At 42.9% G+C, this 14,402-nt stretch overlaps 1 protein-coding gene across 1 annotated transcript in view; it reads right to left on the reverse strand.

Moving 5' to 3' along the window:
- Tnn (tenascin N) overlaps window positions 1-14,402 on the reverse strand; it is a 60,821-nt gene that overhangs the window by 17,700 nt on the left and 28,719 nt on the right. The window contains exons 8-13 of the mRNA XM_013015522.1: window positions 13,845-14,108; window positions 11,434-11,697; window positions 9,052-9,315; window positions 6,957-7,220; window positions 4,105-4,368; window positions 916-1,046 (exon numbers count right to left, since the gene is read on the reverse strand). Coding sequence (XP_012870976.1) covers window positions 916-1,046; window positions 4,105-4,368; window positions 6,957-7,220; window positions 9,052-9,315; window positions 11,434-11,697; window positions 13,845-14,108 — 1,451 coding nt within the window. The remainder of the gene's footprint in view (window positions 1-915; window positions 1,047-4,104; window positions 4,369-6,956; window positions 7,221-9,051; window positions 9,316-11,433; window positions 11,698-13,844; window positions 14,109-14,402) is intronic.

Genomic DNA, 14,402 nt, shown 5'->3' on the forward strand with positions numbered 1-14,402 from the left:
CTTTGGAAATAAGGGTTAAACCAATTCATTCAATCATTCACTAAATACATGTGTGGTAACACATATGTATTTTAGCCACTTGTAATCTTAGCCATTTGGAAAGATGAAGCAAAAGAATTACAAGCAGGAGGACTACAACTTAGTTAGAATGACAACATTGCATTTAAAAGAATAAAGAGATGTAGCTCATTAGTAATTACTGAGCTTGTGCAACCCTCAGTTCACCCAGTACCAGAAAAAAAAAAAAGAATTACTGAATGCCTACCATGAGCCAAATCTTCTCTAAGCATTTTACATCCAATGACAAACAACAAAAACAAAGCTTCTCAGACTTCCTGGAACTTACATGTATTGACCGACAATGAATTTTAAAAAAGAGGGCCAGAGGTATAGTTTAGTGGTAGAACATTTTTTTTTGCTACCACTGCAGTTTAATTCCCCAGAACCAAGAAAAGGAAAAACAAAGCACGACCCAAAACAGAGAAACAGGCTCTGGTAGCTCATGCCTGCAATCCAAACTATTCAGGAGACCGATATCTGAGATCAGTGTTGCAAGGCAGCCTGAGCAGGAAAGTATGTAAGAATTTTTATCTTTAATTAACCACCAAAAAGTCAGAAGTGAAGCTGTGGCTCAGAGCACTAGTCTTGAGCACGAAACCAGTGGTCAACAAGGAACAGGAACAAAGGTTAGTCATTACCAAGAGCCATAGTGTTCATGAATGACTGTGTTTATCACTGCCGCTTGCTCCTAGCAAGCTCCTAGTAATCGATAAGGATCAACAGATTGATTGGTAGCTTTCCATAAAGCCAGCAATCAAGCTGATCTGTCTGCGTCAGCTGCTTCACAGAGAGGTTGTAAAAATTTTTTTAATATTTTTTAAAGACACCAAGAGAAAGATCAGGAATATGGAGTACCTTCACTGTCCCATTTGGAAACTGGTAGGTGAGAATGTAGCCATCGATCTGAGCAGTGGGGGACATCCAGGTCAGCACCCCACCAGAGTGTGTGACACCAAACGGACGGAAGTTTCTGGGAGGGTCGATTTCTGCAAACAAAAAGTCATGTAATTATTATTATTGAAATACGACAGAGACGGTGATTTGTTTTAGGCCATCGGTTTCAGTTTTCTCCCTGGGTATCTTCTCATTTCTTTTCCTCTCTGCAGCCAGAGTGAGTTCCGCTTTTCCTGCCTACAAAGCCTCCCTGACCATAGCTACCAAAAGACAAAGCCACTGAGGACAAGATGGTTAGGGAATAGGACTGAGTGAGCCCTGCAGGGAGAGAAGTTGAAATCCTAAGACCCCAGAAAATTCCCAGAGCATGGTGAACACTGAGCAGGTGGGTTCTCAGAGATGATGGAGGCCTACAGCCACAAGAAAAAGTTGGGAGCCTTTGATCTTAAAAGTTCCTGCACACAGAACAGAAGGAGGACTGTGCAAACAGGTGCCTGGAGAAACAACAAAGGCCCAAACACATCTACACCTGGGGAAGAGGCAGGACTGTAAAGGTAATGAGATGGCTGACCAACTGATGCCCTTCATCTCTAACAGAAATTAAGCTCACACAGAAATATAAATGTATATCTAAAGTATCTCAGTGAAAGACCGCAATGCATGACGGGCATAGAAATAAGGGAGGACGGTGCTTGTACAAAGAAAGAAGTGGGGAGAGCTGAGTGCAGTGACACAAACCTGTAATCCTAGCTTCTTAGTAAGTTGAGATCTGGAATCACAGTTCAAAGCTGGCCAGCATGAAAGTTCTCAAGACTCCATGTCAACCGATGACGGGGTGTGGTGGTACACACCTGCCAGTCGAGCTATGGGGAAAGCACTACTGGCAAGTGTCTGCCATGCCCAGTGATCCAGAGAAGCCCATTTAGGAGGACAAAAAGTAAAATTCTGCCTCATAAAGATTCTACCACTGGACACTGGTGGCCCACACCTGGAATCCTAGCTACACAGAGCCCGAGAGCTGAAGATTCTGGTTCTAAGCCAGCCTGAGCAAGAAATGCTATGAGACTTCTATCACCAATTGACCACCAAAAAACACAACAACAACGGAAGTGGAGCTGTGGCTCAAAAAGGTAGAGTGCTAGCCTTGAGCAAAAAAATATCCAGGAACAGTGCCTAGGCCCTGAGTTCAAGCCCAGTGACCACCACCATCAACACCAAAAGATTCTATCTCTATAAAAAAAAAAAAAGGGCTAGAGATACTGCTCAAGTGGTAAGCACAAGACCCTGAGTCCAATCCCTAATACCACTAACAGAAAGAAAAGAAAAAAGAATGACGAGGAAGGAGATTTGAAGAAAAGAGCTGTGCTTTTCTTGTAAATACTCCCCCACACAGACACCAGAGAGTGTGCGTGGTGATAAGCACATGTACATAGACTAGGAAAATTAAAGCTCAACAGAAACACCAGTCACCCTGTAATAACTGGTCAGACAGCTTACTTTTTTAACTGAATAAGATATGAATGGAAATTTCCATTTTGAAGAAACATTATCATAGAAGGCAATTTTAATTTAGAACTTCCCCAAAAGACATCTCCAGGCTATTTTCTACCCAGTAGCCTTTCAGCTGAGAACTGAATGAAAGTGTTTTAATAGAAATCAGACAACTGTTGTTTTAAATTAAGTTGTTTTGACGAATTTTTGACTTTCTGTACTATCAGCTTGGTTTTTCTAAAGTATAACATCTGGCACAGATCTTATTCTATTTCTCACATGGGGGAAAAAAGCCTGAATTTCCTTTCATAACCAAAGTGAATTTTTAACCATTTAAAAACCTTGAGTTGTGTTCTATCATTTCCTTGCCTACCGGTTCCCTGGCCACGGACTGAACAATGTTTATCTCGGTCACTTTCGCATTTCTATGAAGTCAAAAGATGAGCATTTCATTATTGCCTTTTTAAATGAGGAAAGTGATATGAACAAGGAAAGGAATGGAGAAATGGAGAAGAAAAGAAGGAAGGGAGTGAGGACAGAGGGAGGCACCAGCTACTGTTTGTCTCAGAGAGTCAGATGGTGTTCTTGCGAGTGTGGACAGGGGAAAGAGGAACTTTGTTTTTATGTGTGGAGGTTCGTTGGTTCATTACTGATACCAGGGTTTGAACTCAGGAGCTCCCACTTGCTCTGGTTGCTTGACTGGTACTCTACAACCTGAGCCACATCTCTAACCTGGCCTTTTGATGATTTGGAGATGGAATCTTGTAGACTTTTCTGCCCAGGCTGTCTGTGAACTATGATCTTTCGGATCTCAATTTCCTGAATAGCTAAGATGACAGGCATACGCTACTGGTACCCAGGTTGTGTTTCCATTTTTGGATATTTTTGTTTAATTTGAAGGGTGTTTTTTTTCCATAAAACACATATTAATTCGGGAGTTACAAATCTGGCTAATTTTAACAATAATACCTATAAAGAAATTAAGGTACTGCTAACTCCAGTGACCTCTGTTGGTACAACTGACTCCAGAGGGAACAAACCATGGCCAGTGCCTTAAAAAAAAAAAACCCACACATCTCCAGGCTGCACTGAGGCCTAACTGCTTGATACAAGCTGAGACCAGCAACCACGTCACGCATAGAAAACATATGCAGCTGGACACCTTTGGTGACAGGCTGGCGGTGGCAGAGAGAAACATGCTTCACCCACTACCCGCATCATGAAAGATGCTCTGCTTTATTTCATTCCATTTGCCACATCAAAGTGTTAGCTCAAGAAGGCAAATAAGCAACTACTTTGAGGAATGTCCTCAGGTGAAGCAACCACCCTCTCTGTTCCTCGCCCCATGTGAGTTATGAAGGGAGACTCACTCTTTTTCCTTTTTCTTTTTTGTCAGTCATGGGGCTTGAACTCTGGGCCTGGGCGCTGTCCCTCAGCTCTTCAGCTCAAGGCGAGCACTCTACCACTTGAGCCAAACCACCACTTCCGGTTTTCTTGTGGTTCATTGGACATGAGAGTCTCACGGACGTTCCTGCCTGGGCTGGCTTTAAACCGTGATCCTCAGATCTCAGCTTCCTGAGTAGCTAGGATTACAGGCGTGGGCCACCAGTGCCTGTCAAGACTCACACTCTTGGTAAGTATAAAGATTTCTCACAGTACCTGTCAGGGCCTTAGTGTCAGCCTTCTTGCTCTCCCGGGCTCCCTTCTTGGCCCACACATGGACCGTGTACTCCACGCCCGGCCTCAGGCCTGTGAGGATGGTGCTGCTCTGATCCTTTGGCACCGGAGCCTCCCTGGTCTCTCCATCCGCAGAGGTGTAGCGCACCATGTATCTGTCAATGTTGGCGCGCACTGGCTCCCAGGAGATGGTGGCTGTTGTCTCTGTCACTCGGTTAGTCACCAGATTTTTGGGGCTGTCAATTTCTTTTAGAAAGATTTAGGGAAAGTTGCCATTAGAACCGAAAGAGGGTGTCTCATTATTGCATCTTCAGGAGCTCTCTACTTGAGTTAGTATTAATTACAGTATAATTCCATTTAAAATGGGGTTTTCATTTCCCAGGAAACAAGCCATAGGGATATTGGAACTAGAAGGAACTGGGTCACCTCTTTGTTTATGAATATGGAAATTTTCTGTCCTTTTATAGTTCTCGTCAAAATAAGCAATTAAAATCTAGTGTTGGCCTTCAGTGGTAGAAGGTAGATCTCCCGTAGTAGATCTCCATGGTACTTAGCTATGTTCCACTAACTTTGAGAAGTAAGGCATACCTTCTTTCCTTCTTGACATATAAGGGAAGAAAAATGGAAGCCCAAAGAAATGAAGATTCTCAGCAAAGTTGCTGTTGTTTTCTTATGTTCAAACCAAGGCTAGACCCTCTTTGCCTTGAAATTCATGCCTTCCACTTTCTCAAAGACTTTGCTCCTTTCATCCAGCCTCTCCCTCCTGCATCCGTAAGGCTCTTCTTCTCTATCATCAGCCCCAGAAAAGAAAGCTCTAGGCTCTGCCATTCCTCCCCATACCATCCTTTGCACCTTCCAAGTGTCAGGTTTAAGCGAAGGGTCTGAGTATCTTAATTTCACTCACCTCTCATTCACTAAATTCAGCCATGTTTGGCAGCTATCTATACCATACCATTAAATCTGCTAGACTAGGTCACTAGCAACTTCTGCATCCAGGCTCTTGAATAGGTAAAGAAGATCTACTTCCTCCTTGGTTTTCATGACTACACTCCTAATCCACTGTCTCTTCCTCCTCAGTCCTTGGTTAGTAATCTTTATATGTTGGAGTATCCAAAGTTCCCACTTCTCTCTGTTCATTTTTCCCTAGGAGATGTCACCGAGTCTAAGCTTGAAATGCCAACTAGATGTTCATTGTTCCACAGAAGTATCACTTCTGAGCCCCTGGCTTGGATCAACTATTACATATCCACAGCGTGCCTGGACTGTGTTACACAATCATTAAATATTTATGAAATTAATAAATTATCAGCTAACCAAGGAATTTCAGAAGTATCTTGAATTTAAATATTTAACAAGTTTGACATTCCTTTTCAAACATATACCTCTCAGCCTCTTTACTTTCTTAAGAAATGAATCTGCAGGGCTAGGAATGTGGCTCAGTGGTAGAGTGCTTGCCTAGCACACATGAAGCCCTGTGTTCGATTCCTCAGTACCACAAAGAAAAGCCAGAAGTGGCGCTGTGGCTCAAGTGGTAGCCTTAAGCCAAGGAAGCTCAGGGACAGTGCTTAAGCCCTGAGTTCAAGCCCCAGGACTGAAAACAAAAAAGAAAATGAAACTACAGTCTTACACATGGCTCAAATCAGAAGCACAACCAAGACGATTCCTCATTTTCTTCTTGTCCCACATCTCTTCAATCAGCTATTATTATCATTTATGCCCCCAAAACATAGCCTCCGACATCCTCTTCTTTTTTGTTGTTGTTGGTCAGTCATGGGGCTTGAACTCTGGGCCTGGGCACTGTCCCTCAGCTCTTCAGCTCAAGGTAAGAGCTCTATCACTTGAGCCACAGCACCACTTCCAGTGGTTAACTGGAGATAAGAGTCTCTTGGATGTTCCTGCCTGGGCTGGCTTTGAACCATGATGCTCGGATCTCAGCCTCCTGAGTAGCTAGGATTACAGGCGTGAGCCACCAGCGCCCAGCCTCAGTCTATTTCCACTTCTATCCAAATCATTACCACTTCTCATCAGATTTGACAATGGCCGTTTCACTACCCTTCCCCCTTCTACCCTCTCATCTCTTCCACTTATTCTTGTTACTGTGAAGAGCAATATTTTTATAAATTATTTTCCTGCATCACATCATATCATATCTTAATAAATATGCTTTCTCTTTCCCATATAGTCTTGTATGGCCTGACTCTCAACGGTGCTGCTCCAAAGTTACCAGCCTCTTTTTCAACTATCTCATGTGCCACACCAGTGAGAGAGCAGCACAGATGCCTGCTCTACTGCCCCTCCTACCCACCTTCCGCTTCCTCTATAAGCATGTTGTCCAATAGGCATCCCTGCGGTAATGTACGCTTTCTGTACTCTGCACTGTCCAGTTCCATAACCATTCACCACATGTGGTTGTTGACTGAAATACCATTGGTCTGACTGCGGAAATGATTTATTTTACTTCATCAAAATTTAAATATGGCCATTTAATTTTACAGGACATTATAGCAGAAGTTACAGCTGGATACATGACCATCCATCTGAAAACCTCATTTCCCAACCTCCCTTGTCATGAGGCCTGGCACTGTGAGATCTGACAGTGAAATAGGGGAAGAATTGATGTGTGTAATATTTCAGTTGTGCTCTAACCTCTTCCTTGCCCCTTCTCACTGGGCAGAATGCAGAGAGGGTGGGTACTATGTAAATGAGTGCAACTCTATGTAAATGAGCAACAACCTACAAGGAGCTGGGTTTCCTGTATCAGAGAGCTGCCATCAGGCCTAACCTATAGGATTAGCCCTTCAGCTGTCCCGTTTCCAAAGAATAGGACTCATTACCTGTGGGAGCCTTTGTGTCAGCCTTCTTGCTCTGCCGGGACCCTTTCTGGGCCCACACATGGACCGTGTACTCCACGCCCGGCCTCAGGCCGGTCAGGACAGTGCTGGTCTTCTCCTTCCTCACTGGAATCTCCCTGGTCTCTCCATCGGGAGAGGTGTAGCGCACCATGTACCTGTCGATGTCTGCCTGTACTGGGTCCCAGGAGATGGTAGCTGTGTTCTCTGTCACTTGGTTGGTCACCAGGTTTTTGGGGCTGTCAATGTCTACAAGGAAAAGTACTCATCAATTTGGGCTGTGAACAGGCCAAGGGCCATACTGCCTGAAGTGAGATTCTTTTATGGTTTATCTTTTTTTTTTCTTTGTAAATAAATGTTTGGTGGTACTGGGGTTTGAACTCAAGACTTTGCGCTTGCTAGGCAGATAATCTACTGATAAGACAGACCTCTAGGCTTATTTTTGTACTGGTTATTTTGGGAATAGGGCCTCACTTCCTGCCCAGAAAAAAAAATCACTTATTTTTCACTTCCTTCCATAGCTAGGATGAAAGGCACACAGCACCCTACCCAACTATTGGTTGAGAAGGAGTCTCATATGTGTGCCCAAACCAACCTCGAGCTACAATCCTGATCTCAACCACCCAAGAAACTAAGATTGCAGGTGTGAGCCACTAGCTCCCAGCTTGTTTTAATTTTCTGCCTTTATTTCCTCAGGTAGAAATCCCAAGAGACTAGAATTTGACAACTTAATCCCTGACCTCTATTAAAAACTTTACAAAATGAATCTGCCCATTTAGCAAGCTATATGGAATCCCAATTCTGTAGAAGACATGTCTGAGGCAGTGAGCAGAGTTAGGCACTGGACTCTGCCTAAAAGGAGTGCCCAATTTTGTGTTCACCACCAATGGGCAATGAAGACTTCCAGCATATACTAGAAGATTCTGAAGTCCAGGTCCAAATGCAAGCTCCTAGAAGAAGAAGTGCCTGGGAAAACCTCCTATTTTCTTCTGTGTTCCTAGTGCCCAGTAAAAGACAAGGCACAGGGCAAGTGCTCAGTCCATATTATTAAGTAACCCAGCAAAAAGTAAGGCCTGTTTTCCTCTTCTTCAGCAAGCATGGATTCCCTTGCTGGTTTGATAGTTGCATCACTGTACAAAAATTGGGTAGACACCTCTTTTACACTCCTAAGAAAGCAACACATGAGCTATCCTATCTCAGAACCCTGACTGACTTACACTTCATCATTCTACAGAGTGAACTATACTGTTTAAGTAACTTGTATCTGGGAGTTTCCATCCGTGTCTATTCTTTTGCTACTTACCCATCCTACCTACAAAACTCTACTCTGCATCTAGCCAAGGTATATCTCACTAATAGAATGAACCACCATTAAAGATTATAAAGTTGGTCTATGTACTATGACCCATTTGTAATAAATTAAACCACACACATCACTATGGCACACGTAAAATCTATATTCATCTTAATAGTGTGTATTCATTGTAGAAAGGGGTTTCATCATAGTGTTTTACTTTGATCATAGTCACACCTTGAGTACTCTTTCTTTTGTAGAATATATATTATTAAGGTCAAACTTCTAATATATTATTAACAATGATGTGAGATTTTCTTTTCATGTTTTGCTCTACTCACAAACTCACTAAGGCACAATAAATACTGTCCAAAAGATCCACGGACTCTGAAGAGCAGCTGTAAATACAACTATCAGAAAGAGTTTAGGTGTGGGGATGTGAGGGAAAAAGTAGGAGAGAGTAAGGGAAGGGGTGATACTGTCCAAAACAGAAATGTACTCTTTATCTGACTTATGTAAATGTAACCCTTCTGTATATTATCTTTATAAAAACAATTTAAAATTTTTTAATTTTTTTTTTTAAAAAAATCAGCTCAGACACTAGGGTCTGACTATGAAGGAAGCTGGTCGAGGGGAAATGAGAAAGACTATGTAGAGTCAATGTATGAACTGACACTGTCCTGCCCTTCTGTATCCCATCCATCTCCACCCATAGGAGGAAAAACAAAACATACTCAGTGCAGACAGCATGGCAGGCATTACTGTCACAAAAACGATGTCCGTTACCTGTAGGGGCCTTGGTGCTGGCCTTCCTGCTCTCCCTGGCCCCCTTCTGGGCCCACACATCAAACTTGTAGTCCACGCCTGGCCTCAGGCCTGTCAGGACGGTGCTCCTTTCATCCTTCCCAATCAGAAATTCCCTGGTCTCTCCATCCGCAGAGGTGTAGCGCACCACATACCTATCAATGTCAGCCTCCACAGGGTCCCAGGAGACAGTGGCACTGTTCTCCGTCACCTGCTTAGTCACCAGGTTTTTGGGGCTGTCAATGTCTACAAGGAAAAGTGCTGATCAATAAACACTTGTAACAGACACAAAAGAGAGGCCGTTTTACTTGGACTAAGATAGTTTCCTGTTCTTAAGATTTTTCCCATCTTGTATTTTTTTTTATTGTTTCATGGACATAGAGCTTGTCTCCACAGTTGGATTCTTGGATGCCCATGAAGGCAGCTTGAGACAGTGGAATGAGCCACACAGAGTTGGGACTGGGTTCCAGTATTAGCCTGAGAGGAAGAGCTGAGGGGAAAAATGCATATTGGGCTCCAGTCATCAGATCATGAGTTTTACTCCAGCTGTGTCACCGGCCTCAACGCACCTGCCTCTGACTACACCTTAGCTTTCTCATCTGTAAATGCGGGCCTTATAGATTAAACATATCTTACAGCTACATTCATGTTTCTGAATATCTCAGGAAGAAAACCCGACAAGTCTTTAGCTAACTTTGTCACTTGCAGAAATTATACACTTCACTATATTTGAGGACTTTGCCTGCAAAATTAGGAACCTTGGTTCCTGGTCTAAACGTCTCTGAGGACCAAGTAAATGAAGAAAAGAATCCTCCTTCATTGCTGATGGATATGCAACACAGTGTACCCACTGTGTTGGGTAGAATGATCCAGAAACTCTACACCAAGATATCTATGTCTCCGTAAAAACTGACATGACATGCTCATCTCATCGTTACTCACAATAGCAGAAGAGTGGCAGCAACTCAGGCTTATTCATTGAAAAATGGATAAACAAAGGTGTGTATCCAAAAATGAAATATTCATTTGCAATAAAAGTAAGTATAGATCCACGCTAAAACATGGCTGAACCCAGAAAACATGCTTCCTGAAAGAGGTCAGTCACAAAATACATATATTGGGAGATGCCGTGTATAAGTAATTTCCAGTACAGGAAATTAATACAGATAGACAGCAGTCATTATGGAAGCCTGGAAGTACTGAGCACAGAAGTTGCTGGGAATGGACATAAGGTTCTTGTTGCTGGTGAAATAGACAGTGGTAATAGTTGTACAACTTGGGGTGGAGGCAGGCTCACCAGCAGTGCGCCAGCCTAGCAAATGTGACACTGAGTTCCATCCTAATCCTGAGAGGAAGATGACAGGAGTGCAACTCTACAAACATCCTAAAACTGCTCTATGTGCTCTTGAAGTGGGCGAATTCTATTGTAGGTAACTATGTTTTCATACGGCTGTTCTTAAGAAATGAGGAAACCTAAGATGGAAAAGCTTTAACATTGAGAAGTTATTGTATATAATTGTAACCGTAGGATTTTTAAAGTGCAGTCTACAGTATTCAAAGTAGAATTTGTCTACCAATAAAGCATAAGCCCTCTTGACCTAACACATCACAGCAAAAGCCATTTCCCTACAGTACTTAGCTCATCAATCCTAACTTACATGGCTTCTTTAAACATTTTCCTTTTCAAAAGGAATATTTTGAGATTGTTCAGAAAGAAAATACAATTGGAAAAACAGTGGATGGATGTACCAAACACCACTAATCGTGTATGGGTGTGCCTGTAGTGGAGCTTAACCTCCAGACCCTATGTTCTTGCTTCGTTTTTTCGCTCAAGGGTGGTACTCTACCACTTAAGTCATACTTCTACTCCTGGCTGCTTAAATGGAGATAAGAGTCTCTCTGATTTGTTTGCCTGAGCTGGCTTTGAACCTTCATCCTCAGATCTAGGCTTCCGAACAGCTAGGATCACAGTTGTGAGCCACCAGCATTCTGCTACCATTATCTTCATGAGACAAAAATACAAGGCTGCTGCAGGAGCATGATGGTCCCAGCACCGAGGACAATGAGGCAAAAGAATAACCAATTGTAGGCCAGCATGGACTACACAATGAGTTCCAGCCACTCTGGGATCTGTAGGAAGATGCTGTCTCCAAAAATCCAGCAAAGCAACAACTATGAGGCTAATAATATGAGATAATGTGCTCTCGGACATTGAGAGACCCAATGGGTACTATGACCAAAGTCTACCATCCCGCTCTTCCATTGATCATTGATTGCTGCCAAGGACCCAGTAGGAAAATTAAATATCTTCCCACAGGCTTACCATGACAGGTGTTAACATTCTCAAAGGGCAAAGTTGTTTACCTGTGGGGGCCTTGGTGCTGGCTTTCCTGCTCTCTTGGATCCCTTTCTGGGCCCACACGTCGAATTTGTACTCCACGCCTGGCCTCAGGCCTGTGAGGATGGTGCTGCTCTTCTCCTTGTCCACTGGAACCTCCCAGGTCTCTCCATCAGCAGAGGTGTAGCGCACCACATACCTGTCAATGTCAGCCTCCACCGGCTCCCAGGAGACACTGGCGGTGTTCTCTGTCATTTGATCAGTCACCAGATTTTTCGGGCCGTCAATGTCTAAAGGCAAAGAACTCGTCAATAAACGCTAGTAACAGGCACAAAAGAGTGAGGAGGTTTCCTGTGCTTACATTCTCCTGTCTCATGCTTGGTTTGCGGTTGTTTCATGCACAACTTCTTCATCTTCTGCTCCTCAAAGAGGTGCACGAGACAGTGGAATGAGTGAGTCTCACATCTGGAGTTAGAGGGGCTGGGGTCTAGTCTCACCCGGAGAGGCACAGTTGAGGGGTAGGAAGTAGCATATCTGCTGGACTCTAATCATCATGAATATTACTCCAGTTCAACCACTGGCTGACACAGCCCTGGACAACTCAGCTGCTTCTGACTACACCTCAATTTCCTCATCTATAATATTTGTTGTAGATTAACACGACCTTAGAGGTACCTTAATATTACTGAATATTTCACAAAGCAAACACCATGAATCATCAGCTAACTATATGAATTTCAGAAACCATGTATCTCTCTGTATTTGGGGATTATCGGCTATAAAATGGGAATATTACCTTTTTTTTCTTCAGTCCTGGGGCTTGAACTCAGGGCCTGGGCTCTGTCTCTGAGCCTCTCTGTGCTCAAGGCTAGAGCTCTACCACTTGAGCCACAGCACCATTTCTGGATTTTTTTCTGAGTAGTATATTGTAGATAAAAGCCTCATGGACTTTTCTACCCTGGCTGGCTTTGAACCATGATCCTCAGATCTCACCTCTTTTGAGTAGCTAGGATTACAGGCCTGAGCCAGCGGCACCTGGCTGTCTGAACTCCTTTTGCACAAATTCAACAAACTCCTCTGGGCCTCAATAACTGAGGACTTTTTCATTGATGGTCATATAAAATTGTGCTATAGTTTTGAAAACATTCTGCAAAATTAGTTAGAATTATTAAATAATTCAACAATTCCACTCTTAGCACATGCCTAAGGGAAATGATGACGTATATGCATGCAAAAACTTGAACACAGGAGACGGGAGAATAGTTAGGTGAGAGAGCACTTGTCCATCATGGACCAGGTCTTGGGATGGCCCCTCAGCACACATATCCCCCCGAAAATAACCTTATACACAAATAGCATCATTATTCATATTAGAGAAAAAAGAAGCAACCCAAATGTCTAACAATTGATAAACAAACGTGCATTTCCACGATGAAATATTAATTCACAATAAAAATTAAGTCTTGATATAAGCTGCAATATGGATAATCCCAGAAAATATGGTTCTAGAAAACATTATGCTTTATGGCAGAAGTCATTCGTAAAGAGCCACAAGTGTATAATTCCATGTAAAGAAAATGTCCAGAGAAAAGAAACCCATGCAGACAGAATGTAGTTGTTATCAGGGCTGGAAAGAGTGGGAAGGGGTGTATTCACTCCATTACTAGTTCTTTTAGAAAGGGACACTGAGAATTATTGTATAGTTCTGTAAATATACTAAGCTAGCTCTATTGTACACTTTAAAGTATACATCCTTTGGGGGCTGGGGGGCTACATTCAGGTTTCCAGGCTTGCTAAGCAGGCGCTCCATCACTTGAGCCATCACACCCGCAGTCCTTGTAAATATATCCTAATGAGGTATACCAAAGGGGGAAACAGATGGAAAAGCCTGCAAATTATGAGCTGTTATTGTCTATAATTGTAAAAGTAGGATCCTCAGAATGGAACTACAGCACACAAAGAATGTATTCACTAAGAAAGCAATAAATCCTTTCCCTAAAATAATTAGGACACATATCCTACCATATATTTTTATGTCTTTTGTTACAAGACAGATATTCTGAGATTGACCAACAAAAGAAGTCCATGATTAGAACAGTGTGAAAATCACCATTAACTCCATTGTTTTGTTTTGCTTCTTCTTGAGGCTGAAGATTCACCCGGGGCCTTACACATGCTATACGAGCACTCTACAGCTACATCTTCAGACTATCTTCAATCTTCATAAATGCCAAAATAAGAGGCTGAAAACGAGGACCTTATTATAAAATAATGTGTTGAAAGAATTGAGAGATTGGTGAGTACTATGACAATATACCATTTAGGTCATCTACAGTGATTGAGGCTTACCAACATCAGAGAAGGAAACCCAAATTTGACCTCCTTTAGGCAAAGGTAATAAATACATGCTGCATTATAAAAGGAGAGTAACAATTACCTGTGGGGGCCTTGGTGGTGGCTTTCTTGCTCTCCCGGGTCCCTTTCTGGGCCCACACTTCGAATATGTAGTCCACACCTGGTCTCATGCCTGTCAAGACGGTGCTGCTTTGATCCTTCCCAACCAGAAGTTCCCTGGTCTCTCCATCAACAGAGGTGTAGCGCACCACGTATCTGTCAATGTCAGCCTCTACCGGGTCCCAGGAGACGGTGGCAGAGTTCTCTGTCACCTGTTCAGTGACCAAGTTTTTCGGGCTGTCAATGTCTAAACAGATAAAGTAGAAATCAGTAATGGGTATAAAAAAGTAATGAGTATAAATGTGTCTGAGTGAATTCCTTTTTCTTATGGATTGCTCATTTTATATGCTGTTATCAACTGTTTCATGAGCATAGACCTCATCTCCACATCTGGACTCCTGGACCCAGAAAAGAGGCGGCACAAGACAATGAAAAGAGCACCAGAGGGCTGGGAAGTTGGCCCAGTGGTAGAGCGCTTGCCTTGCATGCCTGAGGCCCTGGGTTCGATTCCTCAGCACCACATAAGCAAAAAGAAAAAAGC

Source organism: Dipodomys ordii, unplaced genomic scaffold (assembly GCF_000151885.1).
Source record: "Dipodomys ordii isolate 6190 unplaced genomic scaffold, Dord_2.0 Scaffold27, whole genome shotgun sequence".
Taxonomy (NCBI): Eukaryota; Metazoa; Chordata; class Mammalia; order Rodentia; family Heteromyidae; genus Dipodomys; species Dipodomys ordii.